This window comes from Mytilus californianus, unplaced genomic scaffold (genome assembly GCF_021869535.1).
Source record: "Mytilus californianus isolate M0D057914Y unplaced genomic scaffold, xbMytCali1.0.p SCAF_9, whole genome shotgun sequence".
In the NCBI taxonomy this organism is placed as follows: Eukaryota; Metazoa; Mollusca; class Bivalvia; order Mytilida; family Mytilidae; genus Mytilus; species Mytilus californianus.
This window is the reverse complement of record NW_026262745.1, coordinates 23,632,328-23,655,267: the sequence shown is the minus strand read 5'-3', so window position 1 is coordinate 23,655,267 and position 22,940 is coordinate 23,632,328. Positions and strand designations below refer to the sequence as shown.

At 31.0% G+C, this 22,940-nt stretch overlaps 1 protein-coding gene across 2 annotated transcripts; it reads right to left on the bottom strand.

Moving 5' to 3' along the window:
• Positions 1 to 7,105: 7,105 nt before the first annotated feature.
• On the bottom strand, positions 7,106 to 22,581 carry LOC127714193 (kelch-like protein 8). 2 transcript variants are annotated; one of them, XM_052220208.1, is made up of 8 exons: positions 21,530 to 22,581; positions 20,530 to 20,673; positions 16,893 to 17,004; positions 15,671 to 15,839; positions 15,094 to 15,253; positions 13,893 to 14,094; positions 12,836 to 12,952; positions 7,106 to 9,681 (listed from the first exon to the last, which is right to left on the bottom strand). In XM_052220208.1, exons 1-8 carry the CDS (start codon positions 22,506 to 22,508, stop codon positions 9,678 to 9,680), a joined length of 1,887 nt encoding a protein of 628 aa, XP_052076168.1. In that variant the 5' UTR covers positions 22,509 to 22,581; the 3' UTR covers positions 7,106 to 9,677. The 2 variants fall into 2 exon arrangements, with proteins under 2 accessions (XP_052076168.1, XP_052076167.1); XM_052220207.1 differs by having other exon boundaries at positions 7,106 to 12,952.
• Between the last annotated feature and the right edge of the window lie 359 nt (positions 22,582 to 22,940).

The following is a 22,940-nucleotide window of genomic DNA, read 5'->3' as shown; positions in this document are numbered from 1 at the left end:
TGTATTTTTTTTTTAATCAGTGTGGTTCTTTGAAAAGTAAAATTTTTCATAACATAAAACAAGAAATTTGTACCTACGATTTCCCATTTTTGTTAAAAAAGCTCTGTTAAATGCGCCGATGTATTCGATCTTTCAATTGAGCATGGAGAATAGTAGTGTACAGCATATACAAATCAAAAGTTTCGATATGACAGTAAAATTGTTGATTGTAATTGAAAATGTTGCATGCCATGAAACCAGGTTCAACCCACCATTTTTTCTTAAAATGTCCTGTACCAAGTCAGGAATATGGCAGTTGTTATCAAATATTTCGTTTCTATGTGTGTTGGCGTTTGTTTTTGTTGCACTTCGGTATTCCTGCTGTTCCTTTGTTTTCCGCTTAAAGGTGATGTATTTCCCTCGGTTTTGGTTTGTAACCCGGATTTGTTTTCTCTCAATCGATTTATGACTTTTGAAAAACCGGTATCCTACTGTTGCCTTTATTTGCAGCAGAGAACCAACCATATATTTTAAAGGCATGTGCCTTTAGATTTGGATAAAGATAAAGTTATTTAAGGAATGACTGTAATATTTATTCTGTCCATGAAGAAATAACATCAAAAATGTGGTGCACACTGAATAACCCGCGTAGCGTGTTATTTAAAAGTGTGCACCACATTTTTTAGGTTATTTCGAATAGACAGAAAAAATATTACAGTCATTCCTTATAATTTATTTCTAATTTCCATTTTAAAGGAGTAAATTTTGAAAAAAAAACGTTGGTGACGTCACGGTCACATGACAAAATTATGTCTATGAGCTGATAGACAAAACACGTTCAGCCAATTAGAAGACGTGTTACATCCAAAATTAAATTATTTGAAAATACAATCATTATTGAATAAAGAGAATGATGTTCGTTACATGTCAGCCAGTCAGCAACCAGAGTACACAATAAATTCTAAGCAAACATTTGTATCGTCGTTGTTGGCATATGCCATATATAGTCTTTTTGTCCGCTGTATTCAATGGCGATAGATCTTGCCAGACGTAACCTACAAAAGAAAATCAAAAAGTTTATACAGTTAAATAACTGTCTAGTTTATAATTGAGAAAGTAATGGGTTTTTTTTTCACATTAAGTCAGCGTGAACAAATAACCAAACAAGACGAGAAAATAACATTAAATATTGACAAAGATCTGATGTTGCTTAACCAAATCTCATATCCCTAAAGAACTGTCCCATTCGTATAAATAATATATTCAGTGTAAAAACTGAATAGTGAAGGGATTACCCTTGATTCAAACTCTCAATGTTCAAATGGAAGTGCAGAAGAATTTCGAATAAAACAAACTATGTGGTCAACGAATGTACCGGTATATCTCTAATGAAAGTAATGTCCAGTCTGAGTGCATTTTGACATTTTTACCTATTAAGTCTGTTTGTTTTGCTCACACATTGTTGTCTATTTAATGGAAATGTATGCGACTGTCATACAAGTGAGGTGTTTAGCTGGCTATTAAACCAGGTTTAATCTACCATTTTCTACATAAGGACGTCAACATGCCTGTACCAAGTCAGGAATATAACAGTTGTTTTCCATTCGATTGATGTGTTTACGCTTTTGATTTTGCCATTTGATAAAGGACTTTCCGCTTTGAATTTTCTTGGAGTTCGGTATTTTTGTTATTTTCCTTTTCACTATTAAATATTGCAATTTAAATCATCAAGTTTTGTAAACGTAAACATCTTTGAATTTTCCCGCTGAAGCTGGGTATAAAGCTACTGACAAAAATAATGCCTATTCATGTTAAAATGAGCATAACGCATGGCACCCTAAGATTCAGGGAAGGATTTTTGAAAAAGTTTACGAACAACGGACGGCAATTGATAGCAAAAGTTCATACTGCATGATATTTGGACAGATGAGCTAAAATAAAGTTATTATATCAAATAGGTCGCAGCATTAGAATGACTTACATTTAACATTGTTTTACAAACAGCCGTGAGAAGCATTGGGTTACATACTGCTGGTAAGAAGCATGCTGGGAACAAGTCGTCGAAAATGCACAAGTCTGCAAAGAAAGTTATAATGGTGATACTACTTTCATCTCAATCTTAGCAATAACGTTTTACAGGATCATCGCTCTTTCTATAAAAAACTTTGTGAAATATCTTGAACAAAGTTATTGCTCATATGATTCTGCCTAAAAAAAGTTTTAATGTTCTTTGTGCCATGTTGGTCTTATAACATACTAATCTTTATTGTCTTAAAGCATATAAAATAAAGATTGTGACAAACAAAATACAAATTACAACATAATATACAACAAATCTTAAAACAGTCAGTTAATGAAGAGTCCCTTGTCCTCGGTGCCATTGACTCGTTTTAAAGCGGAACCTGGACTTTGTGTTTATTGAAAATTTGTTGGATTGAGTACTATATATTGTATTTCTATTTGTTTACGAAACTTATAAAAATAAAAAAACACAGTTGTAAAAACAAGTTGTAAAAAACAGAAGAAGAAAAAACCACACGTTTCTCTTAAATGCCGATTTTCAGGCCAGGTTCCACACACTTAAGTTATACAATTGATATTAAGTATACATGTAACAGGAAACCTTTACAGTATATATAAACGGTAACATAACATACACGCATAGAAAGAATAAAACATAACATACACGAATAGAAAGAATAAAACTTCACACATGTTTTTTTTACTTTTTTCTTCTTGAAACCCTGTTATTAAAAATGATGATTTTACACACACACACACACACACACAAACAAACAAACAAAGGCAAAATATACGCATGTATGCTTTGCTGACCAAATTGCGTATTTCGAACTACTAATGATGTATCTTATTAAATATGTATCAGAAAATTTAATATCACTTGACGTAAAAATTCAGTCTAATAGTTAAGAAATGTTATATACCCATTGGTGGCCTTGGGTTATTTTCTGCTCCTCGATCTGGTTTTTTGTGTCTTTGATACATACCCCGTTTCCCTTCTCTATTCTCATTTACCTTTCAGACAATTTATACTGCTTTTATTTTTATATAAAACAAAATACTAATAACCTTCTTTGATGCATGTGTTTGCGATAACAACTGATATGGTTAACGGTTTTTTATGGGTTATTTTTTGCTATAGCGTTAATATATTGTTATTGTATCGTTTAAGTGGAAACAACAGAAAATCAAACCTTACAAATCACTGCGTTTTAGATAGCAAAATGTGTAGTCATTGCATTTCAATGAAAATGGTCTTGTACGAATGCCATCAACTGTTTAACTTTACCGAGTAACTTTTGAATGTGCAGTTAGGTGTGTCCAGTGTGTTCAATTTATTGGACAGTAAATATTCCTTACAGTTACTCAATGCATACTAACCATCTGAAAAGTAACATAAAAGACCCGTACTTACTGAACACATAATAAATTGAAGACGACATCGTATCTTTAGACCAAGAAATTGTCATGAAAAGAACATAATGCATATCTTATCAACTGAGATATGCAAACAACAGAGCCTGGGCAGACATTTATGGTACAGTAACTACACAAGAATGGGAAGTTGATATTAGGAAAAAACTGAAGTAGTATTTGTAATAAATTAATTTAGATGATGAAAATGCATGTTCATTTCAGATGTAGACCTCTAAAAATAGTCATTACTTACTTACTGACTTATTTAGGAGAACTGGTTCAGTGTACTAAATCATGTCTTCCTTTCATCTATAGATATCACGTCGGCAAAGGAAGGCCAAAATCTGTGATGCACTAAAAAGGTCATATCATTGTGGAATATCCATTGGATATTGGGTGAAATATGATCAGATCAGATATTCTATACAATATATGATATAATGATTTATATTTATAAAACATATGGGGTATAAACTAAGGTATACCTTAATTACGTGCATTCTCAGAGACGGACATATGCGGGGAAAAGGAGGATGCAGGGTATAACCTTCAGGTACTAAACTGTTGGTGCAATGGTACGGTCTTGACATATAACAATAAAGAAGATATATAGCAAACTATCTATGATATTAGCTGCGCAGGGATAGATTACCGCCAAACTAACAATAGTGCAGTAGAATAGTCTTCTTATGACAAAAAATTATATAGTTGAGCAGTAAGGATCTGAACGGTATTTGAAATATTTTAACAGCTTATTGAATGATGGAGTGAGATATTGCCCCTGGGGACAAACCAGTAAGTTCAATAGAAGGGTCCTACCCTAACTGAACAATGTATATATATGTGAAAAAAAGAGCAAGGTCACATGAAAGTTGTGATGATACACCACTAACCATCTTATACTAATACACCTACCTACCACCTACAAAGGGGTAAGTCAAAAGAAAAAACGTTATGACATATAAGAGTGTATGAAATAAAGCAGATTAAGAAGATGGAATTTTACTCAAACAATATGTCCCCCTTCTTCAATAATGAGCAGAAACCTTTTTCACTTATTTTGTGGGCATAGGCCTGGAATACGAAAATGTGCATTAAAAACTGGTAAAAGGTATACTGGTACTTTCATATATCAAATGTGAATGTTGCACATTCAAAATAGACTAGTTGTGTGTGGCTCCTAACAATGTATTTATATTATAAACATTTGTTAGAAGCATACTAAGAGTTTTGGGTAGATATTTCAATTTTTACTATCTTCGAAACTAAGGGGGATATAACTTTGAAATGTGACACATTCAAACTGTCTTAGTAGTTTTTTACATTTTAACATTTCAAATGCTTTCATTTAAGCATACTCTATTACTGGTCATTATCTGCATTTTTTCACAGGTCATTTGTCAATATGTATATAGACACGAGAAGAATAAGAAACTATATTATAGTGATTCAGTGGCTAACACTGACAGCTACACCCTAGATGAGAGAAATTCTACTTAAGATTACCGCTAAACTTTTAAAAGTCCCATAACTGTTGTGGAACTCATCTGAAAACTTTCAAAATCAAAACAGAGCTGACATTTTTTGGTAAATGATTTAATGTAAGTAAGCTAGAATTACCACCAGGCATATGAAACATTGCAGAATATGGATTCAAATCTCATAACTCTTGAAAGACCATCGAAAAGGAGCTTGCCTTTATAAAACCTAACATTCTGTCAAAAAGGTTTTCGTGAAAGTATTCTTGAGTCATCATGAAACACATGGAAGTGTCCTAATTTTAGATAATTAAAGTCCCATAACTCTAAACAACTAACTTGAATACAAAATGCATTATCAAAATAAGAGTACATTTTATATGGAACCCAACATTAAGTTAATAATCTAGTGAGGATTCAGTAAAATATTATCGAATTATCTCTGAATGGGAGGAAGATAAAGTTATACCATAATAACATGCTTTCGTAGAAGACGGGCATATAAAACATCATTAATATAGCTTCTCAGAAATAATTATAGATTATCGATGGTTCTTTAAACAAGAGGGAGTTTCTTAGCTACAATATCATCAAAAAGCAATAGCTCTGTGACGAGGTGTAGCCGAGAAAAATCCTCAAGTTTGAAAGACCGTTGATAATTTGGTTATCACCATCAAGTTCCTAGGTAACATCAATGACATAGGCTAATGATGTCATACATTCTCTTTCTCCTCGACTGAGAAAATCTTATATTACTTAAGTAGAGTGATATGGAAATAATCACAAACAAGAGGCTGTCAGAGGTCGAAACCTGAACAGCTGAGCAAGTATGGACACAACATTTAAGCTTAAAACAGCTCTTAATTTGGATTGTGATTGAACATTTGACACAGTATAGGTTTGTGATACAAAATGAATGTGGTCAAAGAACTGAAAAATTTGAAATCGGAAATTTACCTATTATGGTCCAATATCCAAAATCTAATAACATTGTTATCATTAGCATATCAAAGAACCCCAAGAATTCATTTTTTGACTTGTTGATGAAATCAAACAAAAGTTTAATTTAGGACCCGTTAACCTCAATGAGATATTATCTAATTAATAATGAAAATAAATACAGGTTTAGATTCAGCTTTTCAAAGAACCCTATATATATTCAATTTATGTTGAAATCACAGTATAATTTTGGACCCCGATTTGGACCAACTTGAAAACTGGGCCCAAAATCAGAAATCTAAATATATGTTTATTATTAGACAAACTAAGCTTAGTTTTTAAAGGAGTTTGCTTCATAAAATATATATATAGCATTCAGAAAATAAGTTTATACAGAATAACAAACAAACCAACCACAAAATTCTTCAAACAAATTACAAAAGAAAAGATGAAAAAATATCCAAAATGTCATTTATCATTAATACAATATCTATTAAAAATCTATAAAACTTATCTGTAATTATCTTCAAAATGTCTAATGATGAACAGTAAATTTCAAACTTTATTTATACGTCCTACTGATCTTATCATCAACACTTAGGAAACAGAAAAATTTCAAATAAATCTGTCACTCCAATTATAATTGTGTCATAAGATATTTACCAGATGTTTTGTTATATATTAACAGGTGAAAATTATTTAAAAACACTTAGTGTAATCAAACTTTATATATATAATTAATAGTTCCCAATATTTTTTCTTTCATTTGTCACAAACTAATATAGATCTGCAACTTATCTATCAATGTCAACAATTTTATCTACACAATGTAATGTAATGAAATATATCCTTTAATAAGTATATATTTGGGCTTGTTAAAAGTCGAAAACTCAAAAACGAGAGAAGCTAAAATCGTCAAAATTGAACTTGACCTTCATTTAGTCACAGGAAACAACATATCAAAATTTGAAAAAAAATCGTCAAACCAGTGCATGTTAATGAACAAGACACTGTTTGGCAGCCGCCCGCCCGCCGTACACCCCCAAATTAATACCCGATTTTTCCTTCGAAAATCCGGTTAAAAATGGTCCACGCTATGGAAATTGTCACAAAAATAGATCAATGGAAAATGAGAAAATAGGGATATGACCTTGTTAATGCTGATATTTTGCTCTGTTCATATTTACTGCAGTTGCACAAGATACCACTTTAGCAGTAGTCAATTACCAGTTAAAGGGCTAAGCAATTAGATGATAAAATGCATACACAAATCAATTAATAAAATATTTATTACAAGAACTATCTTACAACTCATGCTTGTATATCAAATCAAAATACAATGTAAAATATTGCACATATTACAAAATAAATTAAGACATATCTCAATAAAATTATATACAATAATCACAACCATAACAATTACAATATCATTTCATTCACAATTCTGTGTGAATTTGTCAATATAAATTCTACTCATTAAGCACCAAGCAGATTTCAATGAATTTTCAAAAAAAGGAATTATGTTTATGAAATTAAAACTGATGAAAAAGTGAATTTTTTTTTATTGTTTTTTTGCCATACACCTTTTTTTAATCCAGATTTAATCTTAGCCAGAAAGTAAGATCCAAAGATCAGACTCTTCTCACAATTGATACTCATGTCATTATGATATTTGGTTTATGTTTACCTGAGGACATACTATTTGAATTTGTTTTAAAGATGTGGAGGCTATAAGGAAGAACAAAGTATATGGTGTAGATCTGAACAATTTATTGTAATTAATTGCAGTGCATGTAGCTTATTACAGGTCTTAACATAAAATCAAAGAAAATATGACCTACTAATATCTTGGGTTATTGCTACAATGTTTATAATTCACACCCAGCCTTTTCTAAATATTACTAATAACCTTTTCTAAAATAAGAATAAGTTCCTACAGCATTCATATAATTATGAAATTCTGATTTCATTTTGTTGAGCCTTTTTTATGAGCAATTGATTAGTTTCAAGATTTAAATACATAGTCATTTCTATAGCTTGTCATTGATAGAATTTTGAAAGCTGCATATAACTATTATAATTTTCTTAAAGAGATCTCTGAGTTATTAAAACATTTCTTACCTGTCGAAAAAAATATAGGTAAAAAGAGAGAGGATATTTTAGATGCATTTTAAAATGCTTTAAACTTTTACTTCCTTTTGAAGTAAAATTCAGGCCCTCAAGTTTTCTATGTGCATGACATATCACTTTGATTGTTTACAACTTCAGTTGATACAAAGAAGTGCCCAATCGGAGTTCAAAAATATGTAAATCCATAGACAAAGACTGTTTATTGTTGTCTAAATATCTTTTAATTTTTTTTTTAGTTTGAAGGACCTTTCACATATGCTTGTTCAAATTGTAATTGAACCAAAATGTTTTATTTTTGATAATACCAAGATATTCTTTTGATCTTGACAGCTCAGAAAATTCTTTTTTTTTTAAACGTAACTTTAAACATGCATGCAACCATTAAAGGATATCAAGGCTGCTACATGTATCATTAAAAGTATTTTTTTAATCTTTAGTAATGTGTTTACTTCTGTACATTTCCCTTGGAGAAACTGATAGCATAATGTTTACATGTTTTCATGGGCTTAATCTTACTTTAAAGAAGGAAATATAATCATTCATGCATGCAAAATATAAAGGAAACCAAAACTACTAAATGACATTGTATCATTATTCAGTGTCTTTTTAAATCTTCAATAATAGATTTACTTCTGTACATCTCCCTTGGAGAAACTGATATTATCAGGATTGTCATGGGCTTTGGTGAAAAGAGATTTAAAATCTATCTAAAAGACTTGAAATTCATACAATTATGACTGTATGACAACAATGTCAAAGTAATAGAAGGTTTCCTAAAAACCAAAAATGTTGTATTTTCTAATACAATGCATGACCTAATACATATATCTTTCTTCCCATTTTATATCGTTTTTTTTTGCTGTGTAGTTCCTGAAATAATCATAAACATATCCATAGATAAATGGTACTACAAACAAACAGTTTCTAACTTCACCAAATACATAATATATAATACCAATTCATTGGGACTTTCCTACTAAATTTGAAAGATTCATCAAGATTCCAAAACATTTTACTGACACCAATAACAACAATGCACAATAATGTAACAGTAAAGTCCTTCATGTTTCTATTTATTGACTTTTTATTAATCCTATTCAATTTTGAATTCATTGGCTGCTTCAGAGTAAACTGAAAAGTGCTAAGTAAATAAATAGTCAATTTGTGTAAAATTACTCTAAACTTATTACCCCTATATACGTGCAAGATATTGATCAGATAAATGTAGGGTCAGATAGAAGTGCAATCTTTAATTCAATCTTTAATTAGAATTTAACAAGTGAAACCACGAGCTACTGCTCACTGATGATACCCCCACCCAAATATGGATAATTTTAATAGTGTAAAAATATGTAAGTGTTCGGTAAAAACAGGAAGTTGTTGAGTGGTGAATCTGAAAACGCATCACATGGTATAGCTCACTCATATAAACCTTGAATCAAATTTCAGAAATCCTTGTCATGTAGTACCTGAGAAAAACGCAACGAAAAATATTCATGGGACGGACTGACGGGCAGACAGAGGTAAAACAGTATACCCCCACTTTTTTAAAGCAGGGGTATAAAAATATATCAGCAACACACAATGCAAATTAAAATTCCTCATTCATTTCAGATAATGACTGTATTTGGTGTAGTAATGTATTTCTTTAAAGATATAATGGTGTCAGTTATCTTCCTGTTTATATACAACAAGGTTTTTCATAATGATTATTCACCTGAAATGAAATTTAAAACTTATAATGATTAAAAATTTAGAAAAATCCAAGCACAATGTGGAATTCAATATAATGTACACAATTTTGTTTTGAAAACATTATAGACAGTATATAATGAAATTACATTAGCTGAGTATTATTGATATCCACCTGACAATATTACTGAAATTCATTGGATTTTACTGGATATTATTACCATTCATCTGAATCTACCATAAATGAATGTAATCCAAAGCCCTGTTTTCAAAACTTTAGAAAGTGCTGTTTTGTCCTATTTACTTTTTTATATTGAGAAGGGGATTAGAGGAGATTATACAATATGTTCATGTATAATATAATTCTCTTTTTATCTTAAAACTGAATTTGTGAACACTTCTCATAGATCCTTTTACAAAATTGAGAAATAGTTACATGCATTAGTAATTTTAACAGCAGGTTGACATTCTGCTAAGTAAAGATAAGTTAGGAAATGATAGCTTTGAGAACAAGATACAATTTATAATGCATTTCTTCATAAAAATAAATACCATCAAACTTTTTGAAGTAAAGAAACTTTTTAAGCATACCTTTTGGAGCTCTTTTGAAATTCTCTCAAAGCAATGGAAATATTGTTAAGTGCTTGAGCTAGACAAATTCATAGATAAACAAACTGACTTTGTCCATATTTTGATATCCTTCAGTCATGTTTGCATAATAGAATGGAAAAAAAAATCTAAAATATTTAAGGCCTACAGGTATTAGGTCTGCAAAAAAACATCTGGTGATAATAAATGTACCTGTAATTCCTTCAAAATCTACATAAGAAAATGAACACTAAATAGCTTTCCCTTCCCTTTGAAAACATGTTAAACAAGCTTGCTACATAAAAATTTAGGAAAAAAGTATTGTCTGGGGAAAAATGTAACAAGTCAGAAAAAAAACCTTTTTCAATGTGCAAATAAACTCATCATAGATACCAGGATTGAAATTTTGTATTTGCACCAGATGCGCGTTTCGTCTACAAAAGACTCATCAGTGACGCTCGAATCAAAAAAAGTTAAAAAGGCCAAATAAAGTACGAAGTTGAAGAGCATTGAGGACCAAAAATTCCTAAAAGTTTTGCCAGATACTTTCGACACACAACAGATATTTTGCTATAAAAAAATATATATTGATTTATACTTTAAAGTATTCATATAAATATATAGCATCATTTCATTATTTTTTGTTTATTATTTTGAATTCTATATCATGTTTCCAACTTATGAAAGTGATTTTTAATAAAAAAAAATAAACATTCTGTGTATGACTTCATTTAGTGAGCTAAGAAATTGTGTAGGTTAATAAATAGACAAGTAATTCTTCAAAATCTTGAAACAACAGTTTCATTTGTGTGGTGAAGACATGTTATGTGTGCTGACATCATATATTAAATCACATGACAAGAAAAAAAATAATATTTTTTACTGATACCAGACAATTCTAGCTAAAGTATACAACCAAACTGGACAGTATAAAAATTACAAGCACAGAGTAATTTTTACCTCAGTGTATTGTTCAGTAATTGTACTGATTTATTCAAGAAAAACAACTTTCTGAAGTCACTGAATTAACAAGATCTGAGATAGACTTATGTTTGGATTTTTTTACACACAATAGTTACATAACACCAGTTATATATAGACTGTGATTTTGCATGATTCCCAAACTTTGTAAAATTGGCTTGTTGGGAAAGATTAACAATAACAGTACGAAACAAATTTGAAAAAAAAACACTGCTTAAAAAACACAGTTGGCAAAAATAGGACAATAAAGGTACTAACTACATGTATTAAAATTTCCTTTCTTGAGCGAAGTCATTGCATTCAAGTCATTTTGTTTCTGTCTCTTGCTTTCTATTGCAGAGTGCAATTGAGATATCAGTATAAAAATTTGTAAAGGGTACCTCAGAACCCAACTCTATGTCTTGCCTGTGATTGCTGCTCTTATTGTAAAGGTGAATTAAATTTGACAAAAACTAAGTCCATTTATCAGTAAATACCGAAAAATTACAAAAAAATTAAAATTTTTCTTCATATACTATTTCTTGATCTTGAAGAACCTTATTTCAAAGTTTCAAAGCATGAAGGTTTAACAAAGTAGCATTGTATAATAAATGTAAACCCAGACGGTATGTAATTGTTAACTGAAAAACATACTAAGTCCACCTATCAGTAAAATATGGAAAAATAAAATATATATAAAAGTTTGACTCAGACATTATCCCTTAATCAAAATAAAGCTTTTGCCAAAATTTCATAAAATTCTATAAAGGTCTGACAAAGTTATTTGATGTCTGAAAATCTATTACCATAGACAGCTTCTTAATGTTAACTGCATTAAAAACTTTATCAGTAAAATACAGAAAACAAAAAAACAAAATTTTTTTTTACACTGCATACGGTCTTTATATGATCATAAGAAAGCTTCTATCCAAGAGTTAGTAAATACAAAGAAGGTTTGACAAAGTTATTGACATCTAAAAAAACTTTATCCACATAATGTAGATACTGCCAACAACAGAATGTAGGATAACTATGTCTCACTTCCACAACAAAATGTCACAGGCTAAACAATAAAGGATTGCAAGTTTATTCATATTGTACCATAGTTATTCAACAAATATATTATCATGATTCAATAACCAATTAAATATTTTTTCTTCTTAAAATAATCTCTGAAAACATTAATTTCATCACAAGTTTCTTAAAACAAAAGTTATCTCGAGTTATTTAGAGATAAACCCATTTGTTAAACCATACAAAATAAGTGTTAACATGTAAATGAATACATGTATAACATGCAGTACGTTTTGGAATACCTATGAAAATTAACATTAAAAAAAATCTTTCCAAACATAATTTTACTTTCAAATACTTCTAAAATGATCAACAAATTCTCCCATAAAAAAAAAAATCCTCATATGCAATGTTAGTAAATAAAGTTCTGTCTTTCAAAAGAAATACCACATAAATAGAAAATAATGCAAAGTGCATACAAATTACTGTTTAACAATAGAGATGCTTAAAAATAGAAACAAGCTTTGAGTTTTCAAACAAAAGAGCAAGCTTGTTAAAACTTAGTCAGATGCATTACAGAATAATTCACTCCCAATACAATAAACATGTCCTAGTACCCTTGTTCCTTCTCAATGTTGTTGACTTGTGAGTTCACTAATAGATTTGGAGAGCATTCACTAAAAGCTAATCCTGCTCCAGCCCTGCATTGCTGTATATTGCTTACTGTTGTCCAACTACAAGATATAGAAATATATATAATTGTACCTTTCTCAAGAATTGATTTATTATTTTAAACACAGGCAAATTGCTTGTTTACTAGCAGACTGGTGAGAAATCAGCCAGTAAAAAGTATGAAAGAAAGCGGCTTGAGATGAAGAACAGCAATAAAAGCGCTACATTCCTTTGCTTTTTGTGTTTTTTGCTGTGCACATACTGATTTTGTGTCATGGATGGATACCCCATATCCTTTCTTTCCTATTTTGCTAGGTAAATTGTCAAAACTGATAGATTTTCATCCAAACATTATTAAAATGCTGCATTGTGACCATGTGAAAATAATTCTCCATGTTTTATTTCAGAATTTATAAAATTAGCTCAAAGAATTCTTATGATGAATTGGATTAAAAAAAAATTATGATAGGGAAAATAACTATCAACTGGCCGATTTTGGGATATTCCTCAGGTTTCAAAGCAAAGAGCGCAATGTATGCACTTCAGTCTCCATCTTTGAATCACTTAGTTATCCTCATTTTGCTTTTAGCCACTTAAAGCCAATCAAGAGATAGGGCTAACAGGGCTTAGCCTTAACTTAAAGGAATGAAGCAGACCAACAAGTTCTGTACAATCATCTGATTCCATGTAAGTTTCAACCCTGGGCAATCTGTAAAAATTATCAATCAGAATTAAGAACTGCAATCTAGGAGCCATCATTTTTTTGTCTCGTGTAAATGAAATAGGGTATTTACATGAAGGACCTTCCATACATGATTCTTACAATTTTGGTAGTCAGTGATAAATCATGTATTTTCAGCGACCATAAAAATGTGGTTTCCAATCAAGCTACAATGGGAATCTCAGTGGCATCACTGCTTTCATCTTCAAAAGAAAATTGTGGCTAGAAAAAAATATCTTTTTCCAACACTACATATTCAAGTTCTAAACTAAGATACAAACCTATCTTTAATAGGATCATATGCCTCTACAGAACTGAGATAATTAAATCCATCATGACCACCCACAGCAAACACTTTCCCTGCCATAGTAGACACACCCACTCCTCCACGAGCACATGTCATGTCTGCCATCCTCTCCCATTTGTTTGTTTGACAGTTGTACCGTTCACATGTATTCAAAGGGGAGCTGTCATCAAATCCACCTAAAAAACAGTACACAATCAATTCAATGACATTGTAAACATTATTTATTTCCAGAAAAAAACATAATTTGAATTAAACTAGCAAAAGTTTTCTCTTTTTTCTTCTTCAATGTATTTGTATAGTAAGCAGGGCATGGTGTCCTATGGACACATATTTTCTTGTTCTCCTATGCTCTAAATTTAACTCAAGAATTATTTTTTTAAACTATACATATAATAAATTTATTATTAACACATAAAAACTTTCCATTTCTATTTTTCTGCAATTAAATCAAAATAGATGTTTAATATCAGCAAAAGATATGTTTTTGGACTGTGTTTAAGGAAAATCAAGGACATGATAGTTTCCATTGCAAACACAATATTTACAACCAATGAAATAATTCTGGGTAGACATTTTTTGCAATTTACTTGTTTATCTATTTTGCTTTTTACATAATGTACAATTTTTCTCCATATTATTGTTTTCAAAACGATATCCAAAACACTAAAAAAGTCTATTTTATAGATATTATATTACTGGTATTTTTTTTCCTCTTTAAAGTTTCTGTTATTCTACTTGTATTATAGTTTTTCAGATAATTACGCTTAAATCTTAACAAAAAATTATCATTTAAATGCAATTCAACTCAATGAGTGTTGTCTAATAATTTTGGCATAAATATAGATTAGACATTATTTTGTTTTTCTGAACCTTTTTACCTCAACAGTCAGATTGTTTCTATATATTTTGGTGTTCAAGATATAGACAATAACTTGCACTTAACCCTTGTGTCCTACTATTAGTGATGGAAGCCATGTTTGTTGGTGGAAAGGAAAACCAAGAACAATCTGAAAACCTTAAGGATGATTGACCAAGTCTGATTTCAATTGGCCTTGGGGTTTCTGGAAAACTTTCATACAAGTTTACAGACACACGATGACAGACGGACAACAAGTAATAACAATTTTGCACACTGGACGTTTGGTCAAGATCAGCTAAAAAAGTAATATACAAACCAACGACGTATACATATCCCTCAAGAACTGAGAGACCAGCACCAGCCCTGGGTCTTTCCATGTTAGCTATACTGCTCCATTTGTTCATGATTGGATCATATTTCTCACATCTGTCCAATGAAGATGTACCATCATTTCCTCCAACAGCATATAAATGACCCTGAATCAAAAAAAATAAGTCTCAATAAATTAAAATGTAAGAAGTTCATCAACATTAGTTTCTCTGGCTTTGGATTTATTACATTAAGCAGGGTTAAGACTTATAATTAAGTACATTAGTTTAAAAAAAATCTTGTTAACAAAATGAAGACTTTTGACTGGTGAACAGTATGGTAATTTTTGTTTGCAGGTGTTTAAAAGAAAAGTGAAACCGTCATATAATATTTGTAGGGCAAAAATTATATTCACAGATAAATTTAAAGGTAAAAACTGTTTTAAGTTTTCTTCTGTTTTTTTTTACATTTACATGTACTATTTTGTTACAATACATTTTGCTTAAATGAACCACACCCAACTTTGAATCAGAAAATAAACAGAAACCCAGCATTCTTGTGTACATCAATAATAAAGAACTAACATTAAATGATGTGACTCCAACTCCACCTCTCCTGACATTCATAGAGGATACAAATGTCCACTTGTCACAGGCATGATCATATCTCTCAACTGTGTCATAACATGTAGTGTCATCTAAACCTCCTACAGCATATATAGCTCCTCCCATAGGGGCTAGGGCAATACCACGTCTGAAAATCAGAAAAAAATCAAAAACAAATTTATATATTTATGCTTTGTAAAATAACATTTATGGTTTTTGGTCATTTATTTTATGAAATTTAATTGGTCATTTGAGATGACTAGTTCCTTGTATTTTGTTTTTGCATCAATGTGAAAAATACTCTTTTTAGTTTTATGCAGTGAAGACATCTTAATCAGACAGTTAATGAGTATATCTATTTCAGTAGTCCATATACATGTACTGATGGAAAGCAATCCTATTTTAAACCATTTGTTTTAGAAGGGACAACAGAAAGATGGATCAAATGGCAATGACTCCTTTCTAGATCTTTTAAATTGGGTATTAATAAACTGACCAAATAACTCTTTAAATGTTTAATAAACTGTTGACACAGCAATATGTCTTACCTACATGTAATTTTGATAGTTTCATACAAATGTTTAAATAAAAAAGGCAATTCTTTTAACATGTAAACTATACAAAACATTCATTGTCAATTTACTATGACTGAAGTTGAAGCCAAATAATCTCTGTGGAAATGAGATTTGACTATGCATACAATTATTGCTTTATCATATGTGGTTCCCTTTAAACTGTCCAAATCACAAGAGAAATGAGATGTGCTAATGCTGATACAACTGCATACCCATATACCACTGACTTACAATTTACAAATGTAGGAGTTAGATATTCCCCTGAAACTCTAACCTGTAAACTCTAACCTTTAAACTAAGGAACAGCTTCAAAGTCATTAGACTTGGACTGTGTTTGAAAGGCTTAATTATGCCCATGGGAATGAGATGTGCCAATGCTTATACAATTGCACAACAAATATCATTGACTTACCATAAGTGTTTTATTTTAACTGACCTACTTACAAACTGTTAACATGTAAACTTTCCCAAAGCTCAAACTTAATAGGCCATGACTGAAGGGGAGGTACAAATAATCTTCTTGTATGATGCCTTACTTTTTTTGTGTTGTAGTGTCATATTATTGTATAAATCCGTCCATAAAATCAAAAATTTCCAACAAATTTCCACAAGTACAGAAAAGTTACCTAGGAGTAGTCATTGCAGCAATGTTATACCATTTGTTAGTTTTTGGATCAAATACTTCCCCAGTATTCAAATGTTTAGTTCCATCATGTCCTCCAACAGAGTACAAAAGACCTGTCAATAAAATGGTATGTATATCAGTCAGGGGTACTACTTGTACAAGTAATCTTTATTTACTTGAAGAAGTAAAAAAAATATACTTTTATAAGTTAATTATAATGTTTGAATAATCTCCCCTTAATTTTCTCAAAAATTCACTTGTATAAGTAAATTTTTTTTACAATCCCACAAAAATTCTCAAGTTTTCAGATGTAAAACCATGCCTTTAATGATTATTCCCAGGTTAGCTCATAATTTTTTATTAGAGTTCAATGTTTCATCTCATTAATTCAACAAAGAAACTGATTGCGCAAAGATCTTAAGTATTTGCGGAAGGCCTTCAAAAATTGCTCCTTGTAAATGAGCAGTGTTCTGAAGATAACAGACAAATGAGATTTTCATTGTCCAATAAATTACACTTAAATGATAAGTTAAGACATCTGCAAAGGACAGACAATTTAAAATTCTATTAGAGCAAAGAAGTCCTAAGAATTCAAGAAAAGAAGATAGGATGACTTTTTCACTTATATCAGTAAAAAAATCTGAATGTCTGAGGGACATAACTAAGCCAATTTTTGTTTTACCTATACAAGTAAATAAAATACACTTGTTTAAGTATCCTACAAATTTACTTATATAAGTATATTTATATTACTTCTTCAAGTAAATAAAAATTACTTGTACAAGTAGTACCCCTGACTGTATATATAATATCTTGAAACCTATACATATAATAGATAGATCGAAACTGGAACAATCTTTTATCATTAACCTGGCAATTTTGCATAAACTATACAATGCAAAAAGACTTTTTGTGGAAACTGTGTGGGCAAAAATCTTGTGTATATATATGGTAGTCAGCAGGGTTTAAGAACATGTGTTGTTCGACCTGTTAGTCAAATGCTTTTTGTTAAAATATACTTTTCACTTATTTGGTCTTTTGGAAAATGTTGTTTGTGCTGTATTTAGACCCCTCTAACAAGAAATTTGTTTTGCATGCACACGTATAAAAATTGCGGTTTTTATCCAAAGCAATCATAGGTATGAACGTTGTTTTCAATTTAGACTTGTTTATATTTTTTCGTTTGGGTTTGTATTATATTTGCCTTCGAGTTTATATGATCCGTTCATCCTATTTTGACTCCTCAAAATTCAAGGTCTATCCTAAACTGAGGTAAATTGTATGGCTTTCCAAATACTGTTTCGATTCCTAACATCACTGAAGAGACATTAATTGTTGAAATCCGGATATGGTGTACAAAAACCTTTGCACCTTTTGTTTGCAGTATACCATCTTTTCCGCAAGTTTATTGTTTTCTGATTAGTATTAAATTTATAATTAAGATCCATTTATTACATCGGTGATCTGTTTATTTGGCCATCGCCAATGGCAGTCAGCAGGGTTTAAGAACATTTGTTGTTTGACCTGTTAGTCAAATGCGTTTTGTTATAAGATACTTTTTCAATTTATTGGTCTTTTGGAAAATGTTGTTTGTGCTGTATTTAGACCCCTCTAACAAGAAATTTGTTTTGCATGCACACGTATAAAAATTGCTGTTTTTATCCAACGCAATCATAGGTTTGAACGTTGTTTTCAATTTAGACTTGTTTATATTTTTTCGTTTGGGCTTGTATTATATTTTCCTTCGGGTTTATATGATCCGTTCATCATTTTTTGGCTCTTTCAAATACAAGAGTCTATACTAAATTGAGGTAAATTATATGGCCTTCCAAATACCGTTTCGATTCCTAACATCACTGAAGAGACATTAATTGTCGAAATCCGGATATGGTGTACAAATTTTTGCACCTCATGTTTGCGGTATACCATCTTTTCCGCAAGTTTATTGTTTTCTGTTTGGTAATAAATTAATAATAAGATCTATTTTGTTACATCTTGTGATCTGTTTATATGGCAATCGCCAATGGCAGTCAGCAGGGTTTAAGAACATCAGTTGTTCGACCTGCTAGTCAAATGCGTTTTGTTAAAATATACTTTTTCACTCATTTGGTCTTTTGAAAATGTTGTTTGTGCTGTATTTAGACCCCTCTACCAAGAAATTTGTTTTGCATGCACACGTATAAAAATTGCAGTTTTTATCCAACTCAATCATAGGTTTGAACGTTGTTTTCGATTTAGACTTTTATATATTCTATATATATATATATAATTACTCTAAATATCAGCACAACAATGTTAAATCTGCAAATTTGCGAAAGCAAATTTTTGTTCTTCCCTCGTCGGGATTCGAACTCATGCTATTGGGATATCGAGACAACACGGCCTGAACTGTGTCCAGCACTCTAGACCACTCGGCCACCTAGACTGAACTAATAATTCAGCTTTCGGTGGCCTAGTGTTACACAGTACATGAGATATTAGGCATGAAGATGGAATTGTTTGCAGATTAGCTAAATATCTATCGTAAAGGATCGTAAGATACAGTCACAAAAATAATTATTTTGATAAGTACGTCTAAACTAGTGACAACTCTACAACAGATCCATCCATTGGAGCACCAATGAAGGTGATACATGGCTGAAAACACATATTATATTCATAATTACATATATATATGTCTAAACAAGTGACAACTCTACGACAGATCCATCCATTGGATCACCAGTGAAGGTGATACACGGCTGAAAACACATCAGCACAACAATGTTAAATCTGCAAATTTGAGGAAGCAATCCCGGCGAGGGAAGAACAAAATTTTGCTTCCACAAATTTCCAGATTTAACATTGTTGTGCAATATAAATATATACACATGTATATAAATATAAACAAATATTTTGTTCATTCATATCATTTACTAATTGGTTGTTTTGTTCAACATTTTATACATTCTATCTAAGTATCAAAGGAGCCTAGTGTCTATTATTTGTATTAAGATGAATAATACCAACTACCGCATAATAATGTCATAGTGAACATTTCTGCCCCTATCTTTAACGGTTTTCAAGGTAATAGATAATACTTGCATTTTACCCCTATGTTCTATCTTTTAGCCTTGACGGCCATGTAGGTTAACAGGTGGGATAATTGGACAAAGTTTTTTTAATAAGATACCCCAAAGATCGTTGTGGTCAAGTTTGGTTCCAATTGGCCTTGCAGTTTCAGAGAAGACCTGTCATAAAGGTAAACAGAGGATGACAGACAGAAGTGATGCCAATAGCTCATGCTGGCTGTTTGGGTAAGGAGAGCTGAACATAGGACATAAAATCAGCTACCAAATATAAAACTTTGAATTTTAATCAATTATTTTCAAACTGAGAATAAAATAATGTAAATAGCAATTTTCTTAACACTATAATAATATTAATCTTACCAATTTTACTGCACCAGATGCCTATTTCGACAAGTAATGTCTCCAGAGTGATGCTGGAGGCAAACATATTTAAAACTCAAAATTTAATTCAAATGTTGAAGAGCTGATAAAACAATGAAAAAGTCCAAAAGTAAAGTCAAATCCTTGCAAGGAATCAGAGCTATGTATAACTAATAAAGACATGATAGATACTATAAATCTTTTAACCTCCTGTCCAGCAAACCCCGACATGTCTCCTTCTGTTCATCATCTCCGTGATACCAAACCATTTGTCATTTCTAGGATCATAACATTCTATACTTTTGAATGGGTCTCCAGAAGCTCCTCTGCCACCAACACAAAACAAAACGCCTGGAATACAAATCTTCAACAGTATAGCCTATGAGTTTAAACAAAACAGAATGCCTGAAATATAAATCTACAAAGTTATAGCCTATGAGTTTACACAAAACAAAATGCCTGAAATAGAAATCTTCAAAGTTCTTACCTTTGTGATTTTATACCTTTATAATTAAATGTTTTGACAATAGTCAAATTGAAACCATTACTAATTTTTTTATTCGCCTTGACATGCTTAAAGAAAATCAAAGTGCTTGTAAGCACTGAAGGGTAAAGATTGCTTTAATCTATCAGTGGGAAGTAAAATTAAACATTGCATTGTATAAAGCATTGGCTGTGGTTGATTCAACTACAATTATAGACAAAGGAAGATAACTCCAATTTTAAAGATTACTATAACAATGACATCATTGATATTTTTAGAATAGATATTAGATTCCTTCACCTTGCACAAGTTACCGGTATGTGATTTTCTTGACAAGTATAATATCATTTTGTAACTTAAATATCTGCGCATGTATTTCATTGATAAATTTCTGGAAATGCTCATGGATAGGATGTATAGAATGTTGTGATCAATGCACTATATTTTATGTATCTCAAAAGTACAAATGTAGTGATAAACCTTGGAAGATTTAGATATCAAGTCTGAGTACCATAGGGTTTTGATTGAATTTCATGCAATCTTTACCCAATAAAAAAATAATATCATAATTTACATTTCAAAATGCAACTCAGTTCCTATCAAACTACATGCTCACATAAAATGAAAATTAAATTCCTATTACTCAGCTCTGCAATCATAATCTAGATGCGATTTTATAATCAGAATTTGAAATAGGTTTAGTGTGTAACATGTAACTCATACCTGCACAACTTTTCCTAGGTCTGGTCTGTTCTGAAGGTCTGACCTTGGATACAAGACTTGCCAAGGACATTTGATAGGATTTAGCATCATCAAGTAAATCTCTACAATCTAAATCTTTCTTCACCAACTCTTCACTGGCCACATTCTCCACAAGGTAGGTTGGACTTAACAATGCTAGTTTTATATGCGATAACAATTTGGACATATTAGCTTTACGACTTTCTGGGTCTTCTTTGACCCACTTAAGGACAGCTTCATATACTTGTGTTTCATCTGTAACATTTAAGTCTTGAGACTTCACAAGACATTCAAGATGATTGAAAGACATGTCTTTGAATTCGTCAGTTTCAACAACATCATTGAAGTTGTCAAGAATGTAATGATCAGCCATTTTCATTAGTTCTGCGTGATTATGCTGTTCTGCAAAATTGTGTACATCAATACAATTGGTAGGGTGAAGATGATTCTCCATGAACTGACAGCATGCTTCAATAACAGTATTTATCTGCAGTATGGAAGCAGCATACAAAATAGGCTGCACTGTTTCTATTGTAAATGTTATTTTTCCAGTATAGGCAAAATTTATAAGTTTTGACATTGCACTTTCCTCTATGTCATGAATAGTGACAAATTTTTGTTGACTTTCTGACATTTCTGACATAAACATAACTCTGAAGTACTCACTGACACATGACAACACAATTTTATGACATTTAAATTTGGTATCTCCAACTTTTAATTCTATATCAAACAAATCGCCATTTTTATAAAATTCTTGAAATGTTTTAAAACAAGATTTGTAGTGATGTTTGGCATCAAAATTTTGAGACATTGCAGAGTCAGCAGCAAGATTTTCTGAAGTGGCCATTTTGTTCAACCGCTTTGACGGTGATCGGGAGACTGGCTTTGGTGGAATAGGTGGTACCAACTTTTCTGAAAGACTGTCAATTCTCTTGGGTAAAGGTGGTTGCTCTGCCATATTGAGGTTGTTTACCAATTGTCTTATAGAGAATTGTAAACATTATATATATCTAGGCAAATTGCTCCAATCTTTAAAGCTAAAAGAGAAAAGAAAACTTTCAACTATTGTGTATATATTTATCACATGTTGTAAAAACATTAATAGCATGTGAAAAGAAGCGTTGCATATATATGTTGATGAGATATCAACCCTGATTAAAATTAACATTTTATTAAACAAAATTAGATTTTCAACAAGTACCAATACATGTAAAGCACTGAATCTTCCTAGATCTATAAAATTACATCATTCTCATTCTAAACAGTTTGAAATATCAATTACTCCCAATGGCCACTTAGTACAAATTAGTACAGATATATATTTCTAAGAATTAAGATTAGCTGATGGCTGTCATTAAAAAAAACTATAGCCTCGGGCATTGCTAACACA